The following is a 26,863-nucleotide window of genomic DNA, read 5'->3' as shown; positions in this document are numbered from 1 at the left end:
CTAAATTGCATTGATTTATCCTAAAGATTTTATTTTAATTGAAATTTGTTTATTCACCATGTACGAGGTTCCCAACTAAGCATCCATGGCTGAATGGTTAAAGCGCTCAACTCATATTTGACGAATTCGTAGGTTAAATTTAAAATATAATATTTATATTTATATTTATATGTTAATATGGTTTAATTTTTTAAAAACTAAGAGACTTTTGATTCTTATATTTGAATTTTTTAAAATTTTTTTTTGAGATATTAAAATCATTTTTAAAGATCGAACTTAATAAACATAAAATTTATTTATTTATGTATTTATTCAAGTACTATTATTATATTTATTTGGCGTCAAAGTTTCAAATTCCGCGTTGTCTGTTTTACATTTTCTCTGTCCAAATGCGCAATTGGGGTAGAAAAATCTAGCCCCGATTTCGCCTTTGCCGGCACGAATCCAGGGAATACGTTACGAATTTCGAGATTGTATCGCATTTCAATTGATTAATCATATCAAATTCTTTTCTTTCTTTTTTTTTTTTCACCGGAACAAGATTCTTTGTCTTGAATCATGGGGACGCCGGCATTTCCAAATTTAGGGAAACACTGCAGCGTTGACGACTGCCACCAGATTGATTTCCTTCCTTTCACATGCGATTGTTGCAATCAGGTATGTTTCTGATTTTGTATCCTTGTTAATGTACTTTGATGAAGCAGTAGATTTATGTATTTGCGGTATTGTTGTGTTTGATGATTTAGAATTTTATAGAACCTGGATTTTTATTTCTTTTGTTTTTTCAGCATCAGCTTTTAGAAAAAGGTTGTCCATTTATAAACGGAATTATCGGGTGTTGTTTTTTTGTCCTTTTTTGCCTTTGTAGTTGACTCCGATGAGATCTGATACTTGCCTATAATTCGAAAACTTGTGGTAATTGGGAATTTATGGTTAGACCGTGTAAAAGTGTTTGTTTAGAGCATGGTAGCATGTGTGGAAGGTTCTGAATTATTGCTGTCAAGTTTGGCCGGATATAACGGGCTCAGTCATAAAAAATTGAGATAATTGATGAGCATGAGCGATTTGTTTTCAAAACCATCAAGAAAGGGTTGTAATTTTCGACCTTGAACACAAAATTGCGAAACTATATTGGCATATAGTGATGGATGATGCATACTTCATGCTTGCACTTAATTGTTTGAGTAGTTTTACTGGCATAATAGTTGAAGTTTGTTCAAAGAGCTATCTGGACAACATTAACATTTGCGACCACCGATTAAGATCAAGCTTCTATTTTTTTAAAAACTTCTATGTGAAATCCAATGAAACAACGTGTCATTGGTCCCTGTTACAGTGGTTGTACTTTGGTCAGTGAGTCTTTTTTCACATATTTTTAAGAGTTGGTTCAAGTTGATTTTTCTTATGATGAGACATAGGATATTGATTTAACTAACACCTTACTCCTACAATATCATTGTCATTTGTAGTGGAGAAGATTCTGGAATCAAATTTGGTTTTCCTTCTAAACTAAAAATGATGATTATTTAGCTATTCATTATTCTCAAATTTTTACTATTTGGAAGCTGTGGATGCTACTACGTACTTTATACTTCAAGAAGTCTGTTGATTCTGTGGTCTGGTGAACTTTTTTTATCTGTAGAAAGCCTGATGGTCATATTGATGCTATGTGTACTGTTCTTATATTTCCTCAATCACATGGGAATTTCTCGCCAATTTACCGCTAGATGATATTTGTTGAGGAGCTATGCTTACATTAATTTCTATCATTGGTCATCCATTTTACTTATCTGCCATTACATGTTCTGGTTAAATTGATCATAGTTCGGCCTACACGGTCTATAGTCATTGCTAATGTTAAATCGCCTATATTCCTCACCTCATCTACCAATGACTGTCGTAAATTCAGTTCTCGTCAATCTTCTATATTCCCCTGCAAAATCTTCACAGGTGTTCTGTCTTGAGCACCGGAGCTATGGCAGACACCAATGTCCCAAAGCTAACAAACATGATGTTACTGTTGTCATCTGCCCGCTCTGTGCAAAAGGAGTTCGTTTGATCCACAATGAAGATCCTAATATTACTTGGGAATCACATGTAAACATTGAGTGTGACCCATCAAACTATGAAAACACTACCAAGAAACGGAAATGTCCAGTACCAGGCTGCAGAGAAATTCTAGCATTCTCAAACTCAATCAAATGTAGAGATTGTACACTCGACCATTGCTTGAAACATAGGTTTGGACCAGACCACAAGTGTCCTGGACCCAAGAAACCTGAACCCTCGTTTCAGTTTATGGGATTTTTGAATAGAAGCCAAAAAGAGGACCCCAAGCGAGCTCCGGTCACTTCTTCATCAAAATGGACCACAAGTTTCCTCAAGGCAGCTTCTTCAGTTCGAGCCACAGCTGAAGCTGGAATAACTAAATTGAGCAATGAATTCCATCAAGTAATGAGTAAAGATGGAGCAGTCCAGAGTAGCAATGGCAGTACGAGTCAACATGGAAGTGTGAGTGGGCAAGTTGAAGTGTGTCCACGGTGTAATTTAAGATTCTCTAATGTTGGAGCTCTAGTAGATCATGTAGAAAAAGTCCATGAAAGGAATGGGGTCATGAAGGCGACGCTTGATGTCTGTCCCAAATGTAGTAAAGGATTTCGTGATCCTGCAACCCTCGTGGAGCATGTCGAGAGAGAACATGGAGGCGTCTCAAAATCATGATCAACTGTGAGCCAAAACTTGATAACTGTGTTCATTTGATGCTATTTTTATCCCCATTAATTTTTTTGTATGTAGGCTTGAGGCGCATGGCTGTTACCAATGGCCGGTGAATTATTTTTTTTCTTCTTTTAAAGAAAAATGTATCAGTATTATTTACTAAGATATGCTAGGAAAAAGTGTTGCTGATCTTTCATGAGGACAGGTTAAGGAAGTGGAGAACATCATATGTTTTCATTATTACCTGTGACAAAATGAGAAGATTTTTGTTTGTAAATTGGGAAAACAAATGATCACACGCTTTTTACGGGAAATTTGAAACAGTTTTTATACAAGAATTATTTCAATGAAATTTCTTTTTTAAAAGATAAGAATAAAAAATGAATATTAAAATACAGATGAAAAAAATTACACCATAATAAAGTTATAGTTTAAAAATGATATATTTTTTTAAAAAAATCATACCAATAATAGGTTGAAAATGCAAAATAATGGTTTTTCAAGTAATATATCTTTAATGTACCAATTATTAGGCTCGAGGGTTGAAACTTAAAAGTTGAGTAGAAAATAGAATTCATCAAACTAAGTTATTAAATTCGTTCTTTTGAATGTTCTTTGCGTGGGGTGAATTGGGATGATTTTTGCCTCTTTTTTTGTTCAGGATACCACTTATTTTAAAATATGCACCAAAATAACTTCTTATGCACGGAGCTCCAAGAGGGATAGCTAACCTTACATTTAATAATGTTACTTTTGCCGTACATGTGGATTCAAGTCGCCAATGAACACTAGTTTAAGCTCCTGGAATAATTAAATTTGAGCAGATGAGAATAAAGAAGTTGAACCAGATATGTCTTATTCCAAAGGAATAATACAAGGATTCGCTCAAATTTCGAATTCTTGGCCTTAAATTCTTTCTTTGCGAAGCTGACTTCAAATCTGATGTTGTACCTCCGACGTACTGAATTTTAGCAAGTTTTACCATTTCTAGATTGGAGTCTAGACTATCACAATTGTTTTTTCATGGTTCTCCAATTTGTTGACACATATATAAATTAGCTGTATCTAAAATAATACAAACATACATCATTTTAATTCATATCATCCATATCAGAAACCAACAAATCCTTAGTCATCTCAATTGAGGCAAATTCACAACTCTAAGAGAACCACTCTCTTTGCATTTGTTCTGCATCTGATCATCTCTTCTATCATTTCTATCTATAAAGATTGCAACTTCGGCTTATTATCAACTTCTACATGCAACCGGGATCTAGGATGCAGCCAAACCCTGAGCATGTCCCAAACATTACAAGAAACTTGCAGGCTTGTGAAATGTGTGTCGGCGGTCAACTGGTGTGGCCCAGATACTTCAGTGTAGTATGATCAATAGAAAAATCCACTCCATCTAATTTTGAGAGATTTCACTAAGCATTTCGACAACCTTCTTCATTTTGGGCCGTTTTGCTGGTGTGCTATCTGTGCAGAGTAAAGCTACTTTCAGAGCAGCCAGCATTTCTTTCCTCCAACCAAATGAGACAGTGCTCAGCCGAGAGTCCAGGATCTGCTCTGGGGTCTCCCCTCGTATGGGAGCAGTATGAACCCACTTCACCAGATCGACCCCTTCTCCAAAATCCTCTTCCACGGGAAGTCGAGTGGTGAGGATCTCAAGCAGGACAACTCCATAGCTATAAACGTTGCCAGGCGCTGTAACTTGCATGGTATATGCATATTCTGTTGAACAAGTTAAAAAGATTGTAGGCAAGTTAAATAAGGTTAAAAGTATTTTATTAAAATTATATTGGCAAAGTTTAGTCGTGTTCTATGGATAAATAAATTTTATTTTGGAAGTCGAAATAGGACAAGAGGGCATTCTAGCAGGGAATTGAACACACAAATTTAAGGGGAGCCCAAATCCAAAAAATAACTCTTCTAAGGGTTAGGAGTTCACAAACTTATTAAATGCTCCAAAAATTATTAAGAAGTAGATATAAGATCCCGACAGGAGCGAACTCAAGGTTAATTAAGGGACAACCTCAAGTTGGTTCTCCTCAAATTCAAGATAGAGGGGTTACCTGGGGGAATATATCCAAATGAACCTGCAACAGCACTGATACTTGCGGTCCCTCTAGACGGGTCAAGGAGCTTGGTTATTTCAACTTCACTGACTAATGGATTAAAATTATGATCCAGAACTACGTTGCCCGAAGAAATATCAAGGTGGATAACGGCCACATGATGGAGAAATGCCAGCCCTTCAGCCACTCCAATGGCAATGGCAAGTCTAGCAGACCAATCAGGTTTGTATTCTGGTTTCTTCGAAAAATCGTGAAGAAACTGAGCCAACGTCCCATTTGGAAAGTACTGATGTAATAAAAGAACATCTTCTTCAAATACCACAAACCCAATGGGCCTCATCAAATTTTCGTGGCAGAGCTTACTCATCTTTTCAACTTCTCTGATCATCTTGCTCTGATGATGAACTATGGTTCTATCCATTGATTTAAGTTTTCTAACAGATAATATCATACCAGATGGCATATCGGCTTTGTATACAGTGCTAAATGTACCAACACAGAGCTTATTTATATCTTTCGTAATTGCTTTGGCAACTGCTTCAAAGTCTACAGCATGCTTGAGGTTCTCAACAAATACATTTCCGAGTATTACCACGGGCGCAGTGTTTGTTTCATTTTCATCAGTTCCTGAATCTTTTGCAGCTTTTTCTTGCCTCTCCCTCATCATAAACAGCAATACAACTACAATCACAGATGCGAAAACAGCCAAACCCGAACCAATGACAACCAACACTATTCTGTACGACACTTTGTGGTGGTAAGCATCACGAGCCTGAGCGTTCAAACCTTCACAGGAAATACTCAGAGGCTCACCACAGAGCCCTTTATTTCCAAGAAAGCTTGAATTCAGGCTTTTTTGAAAGGGAATAAAGGAGGGTATTTGGCCGCTTAATTGATTGTTTGAAAAATTAACCTCTATCAAACTTAGCATGCCTTTCAATGCTGCTGGAATGCTTCCACTCAGTTGATTATCAGATACATCTAATGAAACTAGCTTGTCTAGTCTTCCAAGTTCTTCAGGCAATTGGCCATGGAGATGGTTGGAACTCAAATTTAAAGCAATCTGTAAGTTCTTGATACGGCCAATCTCGGGTGGAATGCTTCCAGTGAGACTGTTACCATCCAAATGCAATTCGAGTAGTTTCACACAGTTCCCAATCTCATGTGGAATCTCACCGCTTATTGAATTCTGACCCAAAAGCAGGAACTGTAATCTTGACATACTACAGATAGTCTCCGGTATGGTGCCATTGAATCTATTATTGCTCAAGTCAAGCTTGTTCAGATTCTTGCCCCGAAGAATTGAAGTTGGGATGTCTCCAAACAGACTGTTCCCAGAAACAATCAACTCCTGGAGGTAACTGAGTTCGCCAAACTCGGGTGGGATGGTTCCAGTGAACCCATTTGAAGCTAGATTAAGGAGGGACAGATTCAAGCATCTTGATAACTCAGGCACAATTCCTCCAGAAAGATTGTTATTGTCTGCTTCAAAATATGTGAGGCCACTGATATTTCCAATTTCCTTAGGAATGCCTCCAGTCAAATTGTTATTCCCAATCCGAATATTCGAAAGGTCTCTGCACTTCCCAATTGATTCAGGAATACTCCCATTCAATCTATTCTGAGTCAGAACCAATGTTTCAAGTTTAGCCATCGCAAAAATGCTACCAGGAATCGACCCCTCAAGCTGGTTTGAATGAAGATTAAGCAACTGAAGTTCAGAGACCGAACCTAACTTGTCAAGAATCACACCACTAAACTCATTTTCATAAGCAGCAAAGATTCTCAAGTTGGTAAGATTACCCACCCACAATGGGATAGAACCATTCAATCTATTTGAAAACAGCTGTAAATCCTGCAGCTTCTTTAAACCCTCAAGCTCATCAGGTATCACACCCATGAGCATGTTATCGGATAGATTTAATTCCCTGAGATTTCTAAGCCTACCCAACTCTAGAGGAATTGAACCTCCAAACTTATTGAACGATAAATCAAGAAATTCAAGCTCAGATAAATACCCAAAAGCAGATGGAATGATGCCTTGGAAATTGTTGTATGAAAGATCAAGCCACTTCAGCGCTTTAAGCTGAGAAATGAGAGTCGCGTTACCTTGAAGCCCATGATTAGAAAGATCAAGCCTCTCAACAAAGGAATTGTTAGAGCTGCAAAAAATGCCAGGCCACGTGCAATAATCTGAGTTATTTCCGTTCCAACCGGATAATTTAAGCTCTTTCCCAATTTCTATTAGTGTTTCTTCATCATTGAAAACTTGAGTAAATCCAAGTTGAGAAGATGAGAGCAACCCAAAAAGCAAAATACTCGAAAAACACAAGAATTGCATTTTCGGGTTACTCGCAATTTGGGAAAAAATTATGGAGCTAAAGATGTTTTCTTATCCTCACAAAGCCAAAAAAGGTCATGAAAACATCATATTATCATGAATTTGATAAAAACATGAGCTTCTATCTTTCTATTTATGCTGTGAATCCACTGATAGGTTACGGAGCAAACAACATGAAGACTCTGCCATTTCATATTTTTAGTAAAGCGAAACAAGAAAAGCCTTGAGGTAGACGACCCCACCAACACCTTTCACCTTTCCTAACTGGCCCATCTCAAAATCTTGAAAACGAAGGGAAATAGAAAGCAAGAACCTTTCCTTCCCCACAACTTGTGTAGTAAAATGTACTTTTTTATGATACCTCGATCCAAACCAACAAAACCAAATATCCTAACTCGGCCCAAAATCTACCAAAAAAGCAGTAATCTTTCTGCTGGATCCTACCAAATTATGTGAAAACGCACACAACAGGCTGGAGGGTAGCAAGATCGACAAAGGGTAGAAAGTAATTTCCAGAACTCGTCATCAAAACTCAATTGACTGTCGAGTACACTAAAAAAAATCCAAAACATGCTAAACCAAAAAAATAAAGGAAAAACAAGAATAAAAAAGCTGAGCAAAATCTTGCAGGTAGGAAAAGAAAGAAGGGAGCTTTCCTATAACTACAGAAAAAACGCAGGTGGTGAAAGAGGGTGGATAGTACAATGTTTATAGGTAATCATAGCTTTCAGAAATGCTCAGAATCAGATGCTTTTTCCGCTCTGTCACTCTGTGTGAGTGTGTGTGTGTGAGAGAGAGAGAGAGAGAGAGAGAGAGAGAGAGGGGGGGGGGGGGGGGGGGGGGAGACGCCATGTTTGTGCACAGTGAAAGCTTCACGAGGGGAGAGAATTGGGGCTTTTTTTTAAAATATTATAAATTAAAATAATAATTATAGAAATATGGCAAAATGAGACTGTTTGTAAAAATATAGTAATCCGCTGCACACTGCCGCGGATTCATCCGTTTTTTATAAAAAAAATTAAAAAAACTAAAAAAAAAAGAAAAGTGAGTGGGTGACGGATTCAAAGAATCCGTGACAGTCTGTCACGGATTCTAAAGAATCCGTGACCGTGTCTACTCCGCGTATATTCCTCTATAAATAAAAATTTCGGTCCGCTTCAAATTGTATCCTTTCTATCTTTCCTTCCTACGTCCGAAAGTATTTCCGTAATAATTCTCGTATTTATCCGATTCAAATGCGCAGAATCCATCTTTTCTAATTCGATATTGTATTGATATTATTTGTTGATTTTATTATCCTTTTAATTTGAAGATATATCAAGAGGTAATGCTTAATTTTTTTGATAATATTATAATTATATATTAATAATTAATATTTTTTGTGTATTTTTTTTGATAATATTTGTCATTTATTTTAGATATTAACACCGTCCGTTGAAATTATTACAAATTCCGTATAATTACGTCGGAGAAGGTAATTTAAGCAATTCTTTTAATATTTTGTTTGTATTTTTTATATTATATTATATTAATGTAATTATAATTTTGTTCATTAACATTATATTAATAAATCTAATTTAATTAAATATTATATTTATAATATTAATCATGATATTAAAAAATAATTGAAATATTAAAAAAATAATAAATATGATATTGTGTTTTTGGAAATTTTTGAAGTTTAATATTTTTAATATAATTAAATTAATTTAATATAAGATGAGTTAATATTATTGTACTTAATAGTAATGAAATTACAAAGTATTTTGTTATGTTTTGTTAAAAAATTTATAACAATTTATATATGAAATAGTGTTTAGTTACTCTTTAACTTTGGGCACTTTAATATAATTTATATAATGTTATAAAAAAAAATTTGTTGATGCAAAGTAATATAAGAAATTGATAATTCTAATTAAAATATTTTTATCCAACTATATATTTTGAAATAAGTTACTTAAAAGTTTAATATAAGTAACTTATATTAATTTTTGTTGTCATATATTAATTTGTGTTGGTGTATACAAATTTTTTTTTTTGAAAATTATGTAATAAAATTGCACCGAGTATTTGGTGAATTCATCAGTCCTTCAGCTCAAATTTTCGGGATTCTTCTTGCGCAGCTCTTTATTTTTTTTCACTCCTTTGTATTTTTTGTTACGTATAAAGAATATGTGATTCTTCTCCCTTTATAATTTGCGTCGATCGTGTAATTATTTTAATTCCTAATTTGACTTGATATTTTTCTGTCGAATCTTAGAATTTTAGAGAATTGCGCCGAGTATCAGCAATTCAGAATTTGATTTCAGAGAATTGTGCTGAGTAACAGAATTTGGGAGAATTGCGCCGAGTCTAAGTCGAATCTATATTTTTTCTTTCTATATTGAATTGTTTTTTTATATTGTATCTGATAATTTTTTTAATTAATTGCAGATATTAAACTCCGGTAGCTCATTTCATTACAAATTCCGTACAACGACATTTGAAAAGGTAATTTCAATAATTTCTTATATTTTAATTGTATTATTTATGTTGTATTAATGTAATTATAAATTTTTTCAGTTGCATTATATTCTTTTATATAATTTTGTTATATTTTATATTTTTAATATTAATTATGTTTTATATTTCTCACAGATATGAATACTGTCAGAGCCTTACTTTACGTAGGTGGGTATGTCATTATTGAAGATGGTAGGGTTGGATATAGTATTCCCGCGACCAGGCCCATTAAAATCCCTCGCTCTACTACATTTTCTCAATTGTTGAATTATGTGCATCGGAAGCTGGAGATCGACCCATCAAAATTCTGCATCAAATTGTCAACGAAATATTGTTATAGCTCGTTGTCTCGTTACATTGAAGAGCATATCTATATCACAGATGATGATAGTTTACAATTTATGTTTGAGTTGCCGACACTGGATTGCTTGTACTTGTATGTTGATTCATCGCCAGTGTTACAGAATGTAAGTGATTACGATTTTGATGCATTCATGCCAGTAATAACGCAAGGCTTGGGAACAGTAGGTTTGAATGAAGCGGGACCTTCTATGTATCACGTCGATGAACAGTCAGCTCAGGCCTACTCTGGGATCGACACTGGTCCTTGGGATCACCATATCACCACTCACACTGAAGAAGACTATGCATGGGGGATGAATAGAACTCGAGAATTGGATTTTTCCTCAGGGGGTTGGGATCATCATATCACGGGTCCATCAGGAGTTGATGTCGCATGGGGTTCTAGTAGAACAGGTCAATTGGATGCAAATATTCCCACCCCAATTACAGAACACATGCCTGAGCATGATGATTTATTCAGGGACAGTTCGCATCATGTCATGAATAGCGATGATGATTTGTATGCTACATCAAGTGACGGAGAAGATGATCATCATGTTGACAATGCAAATGAAGGGACATCGGCGCGTGTGTTAATGTCTGGAGCAACAATGGCAGAGAACATTCCTATTGCACCAGAGCAACATTTACGTGAAATTCCTCAATTTTTCAATGAAGTCTATCATGAACAAATTCCAGATTCATTTGGTATTCCTTCTGCATCACGAACAAACTTTTACAATCCTGAAAGGCCAGAGCTCGGTGTAAAAATGGTGTTTAATAGCAAAGGTGAGTTAATAGCTTCTGTGAAGGATTTTTCTGTTCGGGTTTTGAGACGTGAATATATTGTTGTCGAAAGTTCTCCGACAATTTGGAAGGTCAAATGCAAGAACTGGTCCGAAGGTGGCAATTGTGGGTGGGGACTTCAAGCACCGTTCAAAAAAAGTTTAGGCTACTTCATTATCACAAAATATGGCGGTGATCACACATGCATGTCTACCCAAGTCGGTATAGATCACCACAACCTTGACGTAAACATGATAGCCAATACACTTTTGGGAATCGTACGTTGTGATCCTGCATACGAAATCAAATATGTGCGAGAAAGTATTAAAGAAAAATATGGTTATGATATATCGTATGCTAAGGCATGGCAGAGTTTGAAACGCGCGGTCGAGTTAGTCTATGGCACATGGGAAAGCTCTGTAACTTTGCTTCCTAAATATATGGGAGCTTTGTCGAAGTACAATCCTGGAACTGTTGTAGAATGGAACCATCTTCGACCGTATGACCATCCACATAAAGTTTTGAACTTTGTGTTTTGGGCATTCAGACCATGTATAGATGGTTTCCGACATTGTCGCAACGTAATCAGTGTAGACGGTACCCATATGTACACCAAATATAAGCACAAACTACTCATAGCAGTAACATTGGATGCCAATAACAAGGTTTTGCCGCTAGCATTTGCGCTTGTTGATGAAGAAAATTACGAGTCTTGGCATTGGTTCCTCGGTAATGTTGCACGACATGTTACCAGAGGGTGTAGTGGTGTGTGCCTTATATCTGATAGACATGCTGGTATAACAAGTGCAGTTCAAGATCTCCCTAACTTCAGGCCTCCTCTTGGTGTTCATCGTTTCTGTTTGAGGCATGTTTGCTCTAATTTCAACAGCAGGTTCAAAAACATTCATTTAAAAGACTTATGTTGGGAAGCAGGGATACAACACCAAGTATCAAAATTTAATGCGACAATGGAGGCAATTAAAACCAATAATGCAGCAGCTTTCACATATTTGTCAAACATTCCAAAAGAAAAATGGTCATTGGCTCATGATGGTGGATGGCGACGAGGGATAACGACGACGAACATGTCTGAGTGTATTAATGGTGTGTTGAAAGGGGCGCGACGTCTTCCAATAACTGCGATAGTGGAGATGAGCTTTCAGCGTTGCGTGCAGTATTTCATTCAACGGCGAGCTCGAAGTGATAAGATGCTGGAAAAAAATCAACCATGGACCGACTACGCATACTCTAAATTTGATATGTGGTCGAAAAAGTCAATTGAACATCGAGTTGTAAGATTTGACCAAAGAGATAAAACAGCATCCGTCGCGACAGGAGGAAGACCGGGTCGTCAACATCACGTACAAGCTGTGAACATTTCTACGCGTGATTGCACCTGTGGTAAATTCACAATATTTGGAATACCTTGTTCACATGTGATATGTGCAGCGAAATGGTTTGGTTTGAATCCCGCACAGCTTGTACAACCATGGTTTACATAGAGCGAATACGTGAACACATACGATGGAAGATTCTATCCTATTCATGATGAACAATATTGGGATGAACCTACATTCCAATTACGACACAATGGTGTTCGTCGACAACGGAGGCAGGCTGGTAGAGATCGAACGACACGCATAAGAAACGAGATGGACCAGCCATCAACGAGGGCGAGACAACGTGGGAGGTAAAAAATCTACAATAACGTATTTTATTTTATTTTTAAATCGTAACATGTGCAGAATTACAAAATTGTGTATAAAAATTTTGTATTTATTGATAATTTTTGTTCATTGCAGGTAGGTGCAGGTGAGAAGATCGAGTTATGGTGCAAAATAATTATGTTTGTGACGTAGATTTTACAATTTAGTATTGTATTGATATGACAATTCAGTGTTGTATTGTTATGAAGATTTTTTACTATGTAGTTTGTTGACATACCCTGACTTGATTTAGCAATTATACTTATGTTTTTTCAGTACTATAAATTTATCCCTAAATTTATTCGTAAAAGAATAATAAGTCACAATCAATACAGTCTACAATTTTAAAAAGTCAATAATACAAAGATAGTTTACGAATGTCGCAAAAAATATGTTTCAGCAACAACTTGTAATTAAAATAAAAAATTGCTAAACATGCAACAATACGATGTAAGTAATTGTGTATATCTAAATAAATAGTTAATGTCAATGGTAACGATGCCTCCCAGTGCCACACGGTGGTCTCCTGATTACTCTACGTCCACGACCTAACATCTGTTCATCATCTCCATGAGTACTTGTTTGTCCTGCAGATGTACTGGTCTCGGCAATGTTCCCACCAACCTCAAACCCTTCTGGATCAGAATATTGTGGAAATGGTATGGGCGACGGGTTAAAAGTAGGGCGACTCTCATTCATACCCGGGCGAAAGTCACTTTGTAGAAATTGTGTAAAACTACCAACAATTGGAGTGTAGTAACCAGCGTCATATGATGGAAAGCTTGAAACCACTGGCGGAGTAGTGTACGCCATATTTGAAGATGATGGTCCGGGTTCAAACTCATTTCCTGTCCACATCGGTGGATATTGCACATGAGCTGGTCGTGCCTGTGACATAGATGCATATGTTATGTAACATATATTTAATACAACAAATTAAATTCACGTACATATGTAGATAAATTTGCGTTCATATGTAGATAAATAAAACATTTCTTACGATAAATTGTCGGTAGTTTGCATCAACAGGATGATAGCCCATGATGTTCGAAGGTACCACTGGCGGCGAGAGCACTATCTGTGAAATGCGATAATACCAACCAATATAGTCCACTGCGATGGCGGGCGTACCAGGTATGACATAGTCTCCATCAATCACAAAATTATATCTATCATTCCACATTTGTACAAAATCTGCGTGATATGTCGCCCAATCGAAGTTGTTCCGGCCTTGTCGAGTCAGCTTATGGAAATTGTCGAAGTTAGTAGCAGGTGGCGGAATACCCTGACGCATTCCGAACTGTCGGAGACACCGCTCAGGTCTATGCATCTCAACGATATGAAAATTAATCAATGCGCATGCCGACCGACATAGATGAATGCTATTTTCATCCAGAATTCTGCCAACCTCCGGACACATATCATAAACTGTCCATAGAAACTGAAGCAAATAAAATGAAAAAAAGATTAGCAATTTCATAATATATAAATAAGATTAAAATTGTAAAAAAATTTCAAACTCTAAACAAATAATTTATATCTACCTGCCCTTCTACCATCCTGTCAAGCATATCTCTCATTATACGAACCGAATGCTGGGCCGTGTGTGTCCAAGAAAATCCGCGTCTCCACCTGTAATTTAAAAAAGTACACAATATTTTCATTTAAAAAAATAAGAAATAATAATATTAAATTTTAACTATTTTTTATTAGTACCGTGCGCCGTATGGTGGGAATGGTAGACCATGCATCACATCCGCAGCCTGCTCTTCTGAAATAGATACCTGTTCAGCTCTATCAGGGCAAAGAAGAATAATCCTAGACCACACCCAAATCTGCAATAACATACAACAGAAATAGTCAAATCTTAAGAAAAAAAAGTACAAAAAATATAATGACCGTATAAATGTACAAATACCTGCAATATCTGAACTGGGCCACACAAATCGCCCTTCAAACTCATTGATGTGTCGCACAACTCTCTATAAAGATATGCCAACACAGCAGAACCCCAGCTGTACGTATTCACTAATTATATGTCCTCAAAGAACTGCAAATACATAAGTTTCACAGCAGCACCTTCCGAGTCCGGAAACATACATCCACCAATGATCATTAATGCAACACAACGAGAATATTGTGTCACCTCCTCTTCAGTGCTTTCGTCATCAACCATATTATTCAAGCAATGGTCTAGCAAAGCGGTCAGATAAAGATGTGCACCTTTAATCTGAGAAAATGTGGGCGTAAAACCCAACCAGGTAGCGCAGCGCTGTTGTAAAGTATGTTTATTGTACGCGGTATCTACACCAGTGATGGGAATGCCATCAATATTCAACCCCCAAATAATGGCAACGTCCTGCAGGGTGATTGTTGCCTCGCCCACGGTTAGATGAAATGTGTGTGTCTCACGACGCCATCTCTCAACAATGGCTGTAAGCAAATGATTATCATAATATTTAATAGGCCCACACTGAATGACACCATAGAAGCCCATGCGTGCAAGACATAGGCGGACACGGAGGTGAATCCCAGCATTATGCAATCTCCAGAGACATTTGTCTGACCGGCGTGGCGAAATTATTGCATCCATATTTTCAGCGTTGATATTAGTTGATTTGTGTCTATCCCGCAAATACAACACATTCTCCGTATTTTCAGCCATCTTGCAAACAATAAATCATTAGTTAATAGTTATTTGTTATAAAATATATACATTAGCAATAGTTATTTATTATAAAAAATATAGCATGTAATTACAATAAATAAATTAATAATACTTATTTATTATAATAAATACATTAGTAATAGTTATAAAACGTATACATTTATTGTAATTAAATTAAATATACTTATTATTATATAATTAATATCATAAGTATTTCAATAAAAATATTACTTCATGGAATTAATATATAGGTATTAATATTATACAATTAATATTTTAATTATTCAGTATTAATATTTTAATACGTGATGCAATTAATATATAAATAATAACAAAATTACGTGAGTCGATTAATATTAATATATAAGTATTAAAATTATACAATATAAGAGTATTAATATATACGTATTAATATTATTTTATAATTATAAATATATAAGTATCAAAATAGTTATTATTATTACAATTAATATATACGTATTAATATTACTTATAATTTTTGTAAATAAATTAAGTATAGTTATTATTATTACTTAAAAATAAAATTTCAACTTAGTTAAATAAACCTATAACATAATCTAATTAACTTAGCTCTAATTATTTAAGATCTACGTGGAATAATATTTATTTATAACATGTAATTCCAATAATATAATTTATAATTACTGTAATAAAATTAAGTATAGTGATTATTATTACTTAAAACTATTACGATGCGGTCATAAAGTTCTCGGTATCCAATAAGTACAATAATAATACAATTAATAATATAATTATTGTGCTGAACGAAATTCTCGCAAAATCGGAATTAGCTGACAATAATAAATATAATAAACTATTGTTTTAATTTACAATATTTTTAAAAAAAACCCGAGAGAATTGAGCAGTCTTGAACCAATTACAGTGTTTCTGTCTCAGAATGCTGCAAGCGTGCCTCAGTTATCATTCTGTGTACTACAAGTCATAAGAGAATCGACTTGATTTTCATTATTACTTTTGTATATATAATTTAATTATTGATTTCCGAAAATTAATTTCATTTTATATCCGTCGGGACTGAATTGAATAAATTTGAATTTATCGAGGAATTTTGTCACGGTTGTTTTTTTCTGGGTATTTTAATTGTGTAGTGTGTTTTGGTTAATGTTTATGAAAAATATGGCTAATTTACATCAATATTTCAACACTCACTCTAACAAAATAAAAAATAAAAATAAATTCTATCTAACATTTTAGGTCTCGTGTTTTTTAAAATTCAGACATAAAAGTCTTTATCAAATGAGTATGTAGACGGTCTCACGAATCTTTATTTGTGAGATGGATTCACAATAAGAAGCAACACTCTTAGCATAAAAAGTACTATTTTTTCATGGATGATCCCAAATAAGATATTCGACCCACAAAATTGATCTGTGAGATCATGTCACAAGAGTTTTTGTGTTACCAAATAGAGTAAATGTGTCTTAGTTTTTATAACATATACGTGAAATATTTTTTTTTTAGAAAAAAAACTTGACTCAAAATGTTTCACAATCTATCAATGCACTATTTGAAAATAATAATAATTTTGTTCAAGTTTAATTGAAGCTTACTAGAACATTGAAGTGAAATTTTTCATGATAAATAAATAAATTTCAAATTTTTATATTAGATTTATATATTAATTTTATGGTTTCAAATGATGGTAACGAACGCTTCTTGTTTTATCTAAAGTTATAGTTGATGGTTACGGTGTAACTAAAATCTTTTAAATTCGGACAACATGCTAAATATTATGTTTCGATTATTCTAATCAATATGGACAATTATTACACCCAACACAAATTGCCCAACACAAATGGTTAGATGTTGAGTCATTAAATAGGTACACACGTATATATACAAAAAAGTGTACATATATTTTAACAATCCAACGCTGATCAACATAGATATGATTTCTTATGATTTTTGAATCGATGCTAATTGTAAATCAACTCTCTCTTAGTTTAACTTTTTTTTAAAAATGTAATAATGTAAATTTATTTCAGAATAATTTGAAATCACAAAAAAAAAATCAATTTTTTTTTAATTTATGTGGCTCAATTTGCATCGCAAGTGTCGAAAATTCTCGAGCTTCTTTGATAATATTTTTCCATTCTTACAAATATTGTAAATAAATAAATAATTATGTTAATCTACAAATATTGCAACTTTTTTTTTTATATTATGTAGTACATATGTATAATCATAAAGTGTATAATTTATTTGGTATACGAACTATTGATAAATTGATTCATGAACTATTATAAATGACTTAATTGATACGTGATATAACTAAAATATCAATTTTACTCAAGTTTCTTTGAAGTCCAATTATTATATTAAATCCTACTAAATACATATTTTATTTGTAAAGGTTATTTTATTAATTAAAATTGTAAAAATAAATTTATATTTATTTTATTATCATATTCTTTGTATAAAAAATGATAAAATCATTAATTAACATAAATAATTTATAAATTATATATTCAAATATAATATATTTTTAAAATATATAAATATTTTTTTCCCTCTGTATTATATTTATATATTACTAAAATTATAACTCGGTATAAAAACTATACGCACATCTAAAATATATTTGATAAAAATATATAATATAAATATATTTTTATTTATATGTAATTTAAAGTATATGTCAAAAAACCAAAAAATTTATCAGAAATGTCTAAATGAAGTGCAAAAAATGCAAAAACTTTCGATCATTAAAACTATGTAAATTGAGAATAAGTGAGATTTTTCATGTGATGTCGTATTGGTACTTCATCCATCACGCACATCAGTTTTTTTTCAAAAGATTTGTTTTTTCATTATTTATAACTTTTATGTCGAATTTTTTTTTTATTTCAACTGGTCAATATCAGATTTTTAAAAACTAAAACGATTATTATTTTTGTTTCAGATGTCGGAAAACAATACTTTCGTGCTATGATGACATACATGTATTTATTATATTCCAGATTATAATAGCTTATTCGCATTCCAGAACGTACACCTACAGAATCAGGAGACTCTTCCCCGAAAAATTTATTTAAAAATGATGGCATTTCAGAAGTGCTAGAAAGAAATGATAAGACTTACCTCTACAACGTTTCACGAGGTGATTGACGAGATGATGTCCCTTCGTCGGGATTAGCATGTGAATTCACATTTACATCCAAATTCACTTCTTCTTCACAATCGCATGTAACATCTCCAATTCAGTATCACTCCTACAAACATCATCATTAGTAGTCATATCCAGACTACGAGCTCCCATATCTAAGCCAACATTGTTGCCACAAAATTATGTCTTTCTGGATTTTGTTTAGAAGGGACGGTCATATACTGATCTCACGATCCACTTTTATGCTCACAATATATATTGCTCAATCATTTAATGATGTGAGAAACATATGCTTCTGGCTCGTGAAAAGCCATAGATGTAGGAAGTATCGGGTTGGTTATTGAATCCTAAATCGAACATGTATGGAACCTATGATTAATGTTCACCAAAACTAATACAATTATCAATTGGATTTGTTTCTACGTATAAATGCAACATATGTGTATTGGGACATTGCATTGAAAACTCTAAAGCGTTATCATCAACAAGATTCACTTGAATTTCATGTCAAGTTGTTATCTCCATGAATTAATATTTTGTTGACAACTTCATAGTAAACTTCATTGGATCGATTGCTAACATTTTATGCAAAACTTGAACAAATTGCAACAAAGTAATATATTGTAATACTCGTATCGGTCTAATATAAGGAATACTATATTCGATCAATTCATTCCCGACAATAACTTGACCACCAAAACATAAAACTACATCGATAATAGTCATTTGGAAGAAGAAATTTCCAATATAAGGGAAATTTCGAATATACAGAAAATTTAAATAAATTGACAGAAAAATTTTGGATTGCAAAAGTATAGAGAAGAAATAAATAGTAAGCAAATAATTATGGAAACTGAGAAAGTTTTGAGGACAGAGAAGATGATAAAACCGAGCAGCATCCGTTGTCTCGCTGCCTGTTGTCCAAGGTGACGCATAGGCAATGTCAGCTGCTGTGTCCAGCAAACGCTGCAAAAAATAAGACAACGTTCGTTTTTATCTTTGAAGTTTTGCAGTACTAGTGATAAACATTTCCACTCAAATTATTATTAAAAAACATTTTTTTAAAAAAAAATTAATAATAAAAAAACCTACTTAAGTCATGTACAATAATTAATATACCAAATATACTATTTAAAATAATTAATATTCTAATTTATCGAGAGTTCTTGGGAAAAAAAATATTACTCCAATATTAAGTTCGATTGAAATTTGCAACATATTACGAGAATTGGGATAATCTAAAATGTCTATTTGTCGTCGTTGTTGCTAATTATTTCTCCATGTCTGGTTTGGTTTCCCAAAACACCAACTTGCCTGTTCTGATGAGTTAACATTTAATTAATTAATCAAAGTGTATTTGCTTAAATGTAAACAATCATTACACCCACGTTAGTATATTAACAATATGCTCTGGAATTTCTCATATGATTAAAGCACACTTTTAATGCTGTATTAATTATGATTGTTCAACTACTTTAGATATTAATTATGTAAATGAGGATGTGTGAGTACAATGACCTAAGGTTTTAGTATTGTACTAACATATTTGGAATATAAATATGATGTGTCTAGTGACATACTGGTGAGTGATTTTGAACCCTTATTCTCTCGTTCGTGTGAAGAATGCAAGTTAAGTTTTTAACTAATGCACTTCCAAGAAAATTTTCAATAGCATTATGGTTTTCTGTTAAGCTCATGCTAAAAAAAACAATTATTTTATTAAGATCAAATTGATTGTTGTTTTATCAAAAGTTATATTTAGTGATAATGATGTAATTCAAATCTTATAAACTGCACAGCATCTCAAGCGTTACAGTTTGATCACTTTCTCAAGCGTTACCGTATAAAATATTTTTTATACGGTAATAAATTAAAGTATAAAATAAGACATGCAAATATAAACACATGTTTAATTTCTTTAAAAAAAATAGAAACAATCATAAGTTGAACCACAAACCGGGTGAACACCTCAAGAATTGAGGTGATCTTGCCTAGTTTATCATAATGCACAAATCTATCAAAATTGTAGCACTCGACTTGAGATTTACCGTACCTTGATTTCGTTTGCCATCAAATCTTTCTCCTCTTTGTAAGTTGGGGGGATTTTACCCAATACTCTTCCGATTTAAAACGTCAGCTGCCTAGTTTTCCTTACTCGGATGGTAGCTTATTGTCAAATCGTAGTCTTTCAAAAGTTCGATACACCACATTTTTCTTATGTTTAATTCTTTATGGGTTAACAAGTATTTGAAAATTTTCTTGGAAGTGCATTAGTTAAAAACTTAACTTGCATTCTTCACACGAACGAGAGAATAAGGGTTCAAAATCACTCACCAGTAAGTTAATGAATGGGCGGGTCATGGAGAACCATATTTTGTTGTATCCGCTTGACTCGTGTCTCAAGAGATCTATAATAAATATATTATAACAAATCTGCGTGAAGATATCCCAAAATCAACCAAACAAAAGTATTCGAATCTATACTTTTACAAATTTTCTTAATGGTGCGGTATTTTATAAAGCTTAACTTACCTAACGAATCTATACTTGGTTTTCATGTTTATTATTTTTAATCAGTGCATTCCTATTTTAAATTTCTTGAATTAAAACGAAAAGCATGACAGGTATAGCGAGTCCCTCACATTTGTTTTGATCAAATTAGCGGTTTTAATCATTTAACCTTCAAATTCAGTATTGATTCGTTATCTTTTTTTATTTTAAATAATTGTGGTCCTTTTTCATACCAGAGTTCATGTATATAGTGTCACATCAACATTTTTAATAATAATAAAAAAGACTAAAATCTGTCAAAAAAGAAAATGGAACATATAAGACTATGACCTAATTTTAGTCTAATTACAGAGAGAAACACGCATAACGAAAATAGCATCAATCCCTTTTTATCTTTTTCAAGATTTTTCCCACGAATGCACCCAATTAGAATCCAATCTTTAAAAGATATAATTTTCATCAATTTAATATACTATCAATTCGTAAATAGCAAATAAAAAGAGCACACCATTGGAAACGAGCAGCTTGTACATGATTGAGTCAGGTAAAAACCCATAACATGTTCTTTGCTAGTTTTCCGAGTTCATTATGGAATACATATGGCAAGTGAATTCGAATATATATATATATATATATATATATATATATATATATACTAGTTTCAGATCCTTAATTTTTCGATTCAACATCTCTATTCATTCATGACGACGATTCAAGGACGCCGGATCGACTCTCAAGTGAAGTATCAGTTGCTTGATGAACCTTTGGGTTTATCTGATGAGGTATCATAGTTCTTGGTGTTAATAAATCGACCCCCGCACCCTCGAGCTCTTTTCACGGCGTGCAAATGCCGAGATTCATGAAGATATGGCTGACAAATTGGAAAAAAAAATTCGATGCAACATTAGAAAAAGGGATTTAAAATTGAACTGTATATTTTTACACGCTCAAGTGCATGCAAGTTTCTCACCAAATTCTATTTAACCTAAAATATATGCACCCAATACTTTTAAATATAGAGAAAATTTTTACTAGTAGATTATGCTAAATTTGTTAGGTAAAGAATTTTTGGGTTAAGCGTGTATAATCGAGTGTAGTACTTGGATAAGTGACATCTTAGACATTTTTTATACGTCAAGCTGCTGACGCTGTGTCACTTGATCTTGTTGACTAGGTGTGTCAAAAAAGAATGACGTCAGATCTTAACGTGTCATACCATCTCTGCTGGAGACACGACCGACTGATCTCTAAAGAACATGAGACAACATCAGCGGATAGACATGTATCTTTCCAGACTCATGGACCTAATAGCCATACCATTACAATCTAAGTAGGTGCACTATGCGCTGCCACTAATATAAAAAAATGAAGTTGCAAATTGGCCAAAAACTATAGTTTTCAGTCTAGTTGTAAGCGCTTGATCCTAATAATTGATATCAGAGTGAGGTAATGAGTTTAAGTATCTCAATAAACATATTTCTATATTTTTTACGGGAGAAATGTTGGGTTAAAAATGCACGAATGAGTGTAGCACTGAGATGAGTGACCTCCTAAGAAGTTATCGAGCGTCAAGCTACTGACGTAGTGTCGTTTCATCTTGTTGGCTAGGTGGACCGTTAAAGAGTGATGTTAGATCTTAACGAATAATAATATCTTTATTAGGGACAAGAGCGGATGTAAGGAAACGATCAAACTGATCTCTAAGAGATATGAGACATAATCAGTAGATAGACACAAACCTCTCCGAACTCATAAGTCTAATATCCTGACCTATTAGCACCAAGTAAATGAACTCTTTGCTTCCACGAATATAAAGAATTAATGTTGTGTTTTAGCAAAGAATTATAACTTTTTGCTGAATGATTGATCTAACAATAATTAATTTGAATCATTTGCGATTTTACATTTTTTAAAAAACTTTTTGCTAAATAAAGGGGTGAATGAGAATTTTCGATGGCACCCGCACAACATACATATACGACCCTCAAAACATACATACATATGTATATATATATATATATATATAACATTAAAATCGAGACATGAGTAGTAACCTTTTTTTATAACTAAGTGGCAACTATTTTTGCTCTCGTTATACCAAACTTTTTTCCCAAAAAATCCCTCACACCACTCATTATTTTTTAAATAAAACAAAGCTTAATAAATTAGTGATTAAACGACATAATAAATTAGAAATTTAAGCGTTAAATTAAATAAAAATCATTTTAATCTCAACATAGGTTTATTTTACTTTTATTAATTTTAAATAACAAAAAAAAATTTAGTTCCCGATTGGTTGGGATAAGCTTAATTATTATTTTTATTTACATTTATTACTTTTAGGTAACAACTAAAGCACGTAAAATATAGAAAACAAGACTAGGAAATTAAATTCTTTGAATAAATAGACTGAAAAATCAGTGTAGTTTTTCTAGTGTATATATTCAATTTTCGTCCATATATTGTTACAAAATCAAAAAGATATGAAAATTTTCTGTTTTAGTCCATCATAAAAAAAATTACACTTATGTCTCTACACATTAAAGGCCCACAACCTATTAAACACATTAAAGCCTCGGTTATTTAAAATTCTGAGACTTATTGGTTGGTTTTCTGGAAATGTGTTCAACATATGATTTGTAGCACTCTTTGTTATCTTTGATTCGATAGCAAATTCGTAATTTTCTGATAAGAAACGAGGGAGAAGGAAAGAGTTAGGCTCAAGTCCTAATTTAATTAAATATCAAACCTCGAGTTCACCGATTATGTATTGAACTGTTTTATGAAACATCCGATAATATCTTGTAAACTCTAAGTTCAAGTTGTTCATTTCATTTTTTGCCGTGATAAGCATGTTACATGTCCCACGTCGGTTAAATTAAGTATTTGAGATATTGTATATATACACTTGAATAATCTTTTTTTTCTTGAACTACTTTATAATAGTTAGACTCAAGTCTCAATCTTAACCACAAAATCACTTGAATAGAAACCAGGTTTCATCGGTCTAGATTTTTCAGTTAGAAATCAAATTTTCGGGATCGGTGAACCATTTTGATTGACAACCCTAATATTAAGAGACTAGCTTCAAAAATATTTTTGGAACACTTTTTAAAGCATATTTTCACTAGTAATTATTTGTGGTTAATCATGGCTTAAATTGCCATATGTATTAAATTGAAATCGAAAAAATAAATTATCCAAAGTTTTTAAAAGAAATATTAATATGACAAACCTTTCTAACCGAAGCAGTCGTTTTATTTTCCAGGGCAGCTTTTGCACGCAGCCGTCTTCGCCTGAGTATCCCGTGATACTGTTTGGCATTCACATAAACAGGCTCCTCGTGAGAAAATGAATAACTGGAGAACAAATGATCATCGGCGATCGTCTTCGGAAACAAACTACCAACACTTGTCGGATTACCGCCGCCATTAACATGATTTCGTGGTATTTCTTGCATTAAATTTTCTCCCATCGCGCGAGCCGGCACCATGGCTTCAACATTTTCTTCCCTGCACACTGAAAATAAAAAAATAAAAAACTTTTCCCCTGTGATCCAAGAATTGAATTGCGCGAGGCTCGTCAATAATTAGCAAAAAAAATCCATCTACGTTCACAAAATTTAGAAAAAGACATTCGTAGAGATTTTAGTTCTTCTGATAATGTGCTGTTTACACGCGACTTATCTAGATTTACTCGAGGAAGCTAGCTAGGGCGGTCGACTTACTCGTCGAACGGTCCGGGCCGAAAATGTTAATGGTGCCATGATCACTTCCATAATTCCACCAAGATGAGCTCAAGTCCATTAACCAATACACATGATCAAATCCTTGATATTGCTCATCTCTTTTACCGCCAGTCAGCACTTTCATACTGCGCACGCACAATTTAAAGACCGTTTTCAAGATTTTTACAATGTTTGTGTAAGACAAATTACACTCAGCTTCGAAGAAGTGTTTGATCAATGTTCTAACACTTCATGCAATGCTGGCTATATATACACGCACACACATTATATATATATATATATATATATATATATATATACATGGAGAATGTTTAGGTAAATTACTTTATTTGTGGGGAAGAATATTATATTTTTGTTTGATTGGATGAACATAGACTCTTTTTTTTTTTCTTTTTTTTTTAAATTTGACGAAGGACACGACATTTCTTGGGTATGGTACAGAGTACTTGAGAGGAAAATGAATGCACCATCCACGCATAACACGTAATATGTTGTAGTACAGATGTTGGGAGGAAGATAGGATAAACAAATTAAGGATACGTACCAGTCGGGATAATTATATTTTGGGTCTATATTTTTTTAAAAAAATTTTGGTTATGTTAATCACGAATTTGCATTTTTAGTCTTTTAATTTGTATGTGTTTTCATTTCTGGTACTATTAAAAATTAATTTACTTTTTTAGTCTTGTGATTTATATTTTTTTATTTTTGGTCATTTTTTTGTGGATGTGGATGTTGACATAGATTTTTGGAAGAATATTTCATATGTGCCGTGATTTTTTAGAATATTATTTGGAACGAGAATCGTCGAACTCTAGTTAAAAAGTCCATCAAAAATGAAAAAAAACATGCAAATTACAGCGCTACAATTACAAATTAAATGCACCGATAAGAAGACAAAAAATGAAATAAACATGCAAGTTGCGAAACTTAAAATGCAAATTCAATTTTTTTCAAGAAAAAAATTGAAATAAAATATACAAATTACAAGACTTAAAATACAAATTTATTATTAACATAATCAAAAGCTGAAAAAAATATAAATTACAGGAGTAAAAAAATAATTTTCCTCTAAATAGTCTCGTGGGCGAATTAATGAGTATACTCAATATTTGAATAAATTAAGATATTTATTCTATAAATATCTTTAAATTTTAGTTAGCAACTTTCGAAATTAAAAAAAAACTTAATTTAATTTAATTTAATTTTTACCGTAAGTCGTCATTTGATAAGTTTCACGGCTTTTCTCTGATTTTTAAATGAATATATTATTCGGAGGATGCAATTATGAATTTATAATCCTCTATTAACTTAAAAAAGCTTTAATTAATATATTTTCTTGAAGTCTTTATTTCAATCTTCATACACATTAAGTCACTCGATCGTTCGTTTCCGGTTGCACTTACGTTCCCTAGTCTCCTTAGGTCCTGCATGCACACGCATTTTTATTTTTAAATATCAAATGTATTTATTTATTTAAAAAAAAAAAAACACAAATAAAAAGATCAGATAATTTAATAATAATAATAATAATAATAATAATATAGTGCATGTAATGACTACTGTTGTACTACTATGTATATGTTACAAAAAACGTCATGATTATATTATAAAATATGACAATTTAGAATGCACAAAAAATATATAATGAGAAGTAAAGAAGAGTATTAAGTTATTAAATAGTATATATTTTTTTATGATACAGCTTTACGAGTCTATATCTATGAAATAAGTTTATCTGATTCATTTCTATATAAATTAGATCGAGTTTGAGATTTATCTCATAAAATTTATCTGTGATATGGTTTGAGAAAAAATTTCATGTTTATTAAAATAGTAATTTAAGGTGGTGCTTTAGGAAATAAAAAAAAAGGTCATATTAATATATATTATGATAATATGGAAAAATGCTAGCATTAGATGACATTGATTGAGTGAGTACGCGTCCCACCATTTAGTGACAAAGCAGACCAACAGATAGCCACGTTTTCCAATGACACAACACCTCGTGACGGCGCTGCGCCGTTGTCCGTGACGGCGACCGTCAGCTTTCCACATGTTACCTTATGATAAATTATCTTATATTTTTATTATAGAAATAAATAACCACTTGCGCAGTTGCCAATAGTTTTATAATACATTCATCTACGACGATATGATACAATGCAAAAGGTGGTTAATTTATCTCTCAGACGATTGATTTGTTATTTTACGAAAATAAACATATTTATTTTTTCCCAGGTATCTTTTCCTTGGTCTTTATTTTATTTTCGAGTCACCTATTTAAAGCGTAATAATTGTCAATATTGAGAAAG

The 26,863-nt window shown here is 33.0% G+C and overlaps 5 protein-coding genes across 5 annotated transcripts; 2 read left to right on the top strand and 3 right to left on the bottom strand.

The window, feature by feature from the left end:
- The first annotated feature begins 342 nt into the window (after window positions 1–342).
- Window positions 343–2,909, top strand: LOC142547164 (zinc finger AN1 and C2H2 domain-containing stress-associated protein 13-like). The gene is made up of 2 exons (XM_075655291.1): window positions 343–657; window positions 1,951–2,909. The coding sequence occupies exons 1-2, from the start codon at window positions 559–561 to the stop codon at window positions 2,719–2,721; spliced, it is 870 nt and encodes a 289-aa protein (XP_075511406.1). The 5' UTR covers window positions 343–558; the 3' UTR covers window positions 2,722–2,909.
- A 745-nt stretch (window positions 2,910–3,654) lies between these two features.
- Window positions 3,655–7,912, bottom strand: LOC142547163 (leucine-rich repeat receptor-like tyrosine-protein kinase PXC3). Its single transcript, XM_075655290.1, has 2 exons — window positions 4,794–7,912; window positions 3,655–4,452 (listed from the first exon to the last, which is right to left on the bottom strand). The coding sequence occupies exons 1-2, from the start codon at window positions 7,135–7,137 to the stop codon at window positions 4,127–4,129; spliced, it is 2,670 nt and encodes an 889-aa protein (XP_075511405.1). The 5' UTR covers window positions 7,138–7,912; the 3' UTR covers window positions 3,655–4,126.
- A 1,680-nt stretch (window positions 7,913–9,592) lies between these two features.
- On the top strand, window positions 9,593–12,725 carry LOC142547161 (uncharacterized). The gene is made up of 3 exons (XM_075655289.1): window positions 9,593–9,627; window positions 9,791–12,457; window positions 12,570–12,725. Exon 2 carries the CDS (start codon window positions 10,041–10,043, stop codon window positions 12,267–12,269), a length of 2,229 nt encoding a protein of 742 aa, XP_075511404.1. The 5' UTR covers window positions 9,593–9,627; window positions 9,791–10,040; the 3' UTR covers window positions 12,270–12,457; window positions 12,570–12,725.
- Window positions 12,726–12,959: 234 nt separating this feature from the next.
- On the bottom strand, window positions 12,960–15,160 carry LOC142544203 (serine/threonine-protein phosphatase 7 long form homolog). Its single transcript, XM_075651265.1, has 5 exons — window positions 14,392–15,160; window positions 14,190–14,308; window positions 14,018–14,105; window positions 13,474–13,914; window positions 12,960–13,361 (listed from the first exon to the last, which is right to left on the bottom strand). The coding sequence occupies exons 1-5, from the start codon at window positions 14,434–14,436 to the stop codon at window positions 12,960–12,962; spliced, it is 1,095 nt and encodes a 364-aa protein (XP_075507380.1). The 5' UTR covers window positions 14,437–15,160.
- Window positions 15,161–21,474: 6,314 nt separating this feature from the next.
- On the bottom strand, window positions 21,475–24,766 carry LOC142544893 (nuclear transcription factor Y subunit A-5-like). Its single transcript, XM_075651918.1, has 3 exons — window positions 24,528–24,766; window positions 24,036–24,319; window positions 21,475–21,671 (listed from the first exon to the last, which is right to left on the bottom strand). The coding sequence occupies exons 1-3, from the start codon at window positions 24,670–24,672 to the stop codon at window positions 21,546–21,548; spliced, it is 555 nt and encodes a 184-aa protein (XP_075508033.1). The 5' UTR covers window positions 24,673–24,766; the 3' UTR covers window positions 21,475–21,545.
- Window positions 24,767–26,863: the final 2,097 nt, after the last annotated feature.

The sequence above is a fragment of the Primulina tabacum genome, chromosome 5 (genome assembly GCF_025594145.1).
Source record: "Primulina tabacum isolate GXHZ01 chromosome 5, ASM2559414v2, whole genome shotgun sequence".
Taxonomy (NCBI): Eukaryota; Viridiplantae; Streptophyta; class Magnoliopsida; order Lamiales; family Gesneriaceae; genus Primulina; species Primulina tabacum.
The sequence above is the reverse complement of the archived record's forward strand: the minus strand, read 5'-3'. Positions and strand labels throughout refer to the sequence as shown.

Bases quoted from the DNA above. Each gene is read 5' to 3' on its own strand.
- LOC142544203 (XM_075651265.1), bottom strand. From the start codon at position 14,436: ATGAGTTTGAAGGGCGATTTGTGTGGCCCAGTTCAGATATTGCAG. The intron at 14,106-14,189 runs GTACTAATAAAA...TTTAAATTACAG, and splicing joins TTCCCACCATACGGCGCACG to GTGGAGACGCGGATTTTCTT. The intron at 13,362-13,473 runs GTAAGAAATGTT...TCTATGTCACAG, and splicing joins CAAACTACCGACAATTTATC to GCACGACCAGCTCATGTGCA.
- LOC142547161 (XM_075655289.1), top strand. From the start codon at position 10,041: ATGTTTGAGTTGCCGACACTGGATTGCTTGTACTTGTATGTTGATTCA.
- LOC142544893 (XM_075651918.1), bottom strand. From the start codon at position 24,672: ATGAAAGTGCTGACTGGCGGTAAAAGAGATGAGCAATATCAAGGATTT. The intron at 24,320-24,527 runs GTAAGTCGACCG...TTTTATTTTCAG, and splicing joins CGGCCCGGACCGTTCGACGA to TGTGCAGGGAAGAAAATGTT. The intron at 21,672-24,035 runs GTTTGTCATATT...CCAATTTGTCAG, and splicing joins CGACTGCTTCGGTTAGAAAG to CCATATCTTCATGAATCTCG.
- LOC142547163 (XM_075655290.1), bottom strand. From the start codon at position 7,137: ATGCAATTCTTGTGTTTTTCGAGTATTTTGCTTTTTGGGTTGCTCTCA. The intron at 4,453-4,793 runs GTAACCCCTCTA...CTTGTTCAACAG, and splicing joins ATTTGGATATATTCCCCCAG to AATATGCATATACCATGCAA.
- LOC142547164 (XM_075655291.1), top strand. From the start codon at position 559: ATGGGGACGCCGGCATTTCCAAATTTAGGGAAACACTGCAGCGTTGAC. The intron at 658-1,950 runs GTATGTTTCTGA...AAATCTTCACAG, and splicing joins CATGCGATTGTTGCAATCAG to GTGTTCTGTCTTGAGCACCG.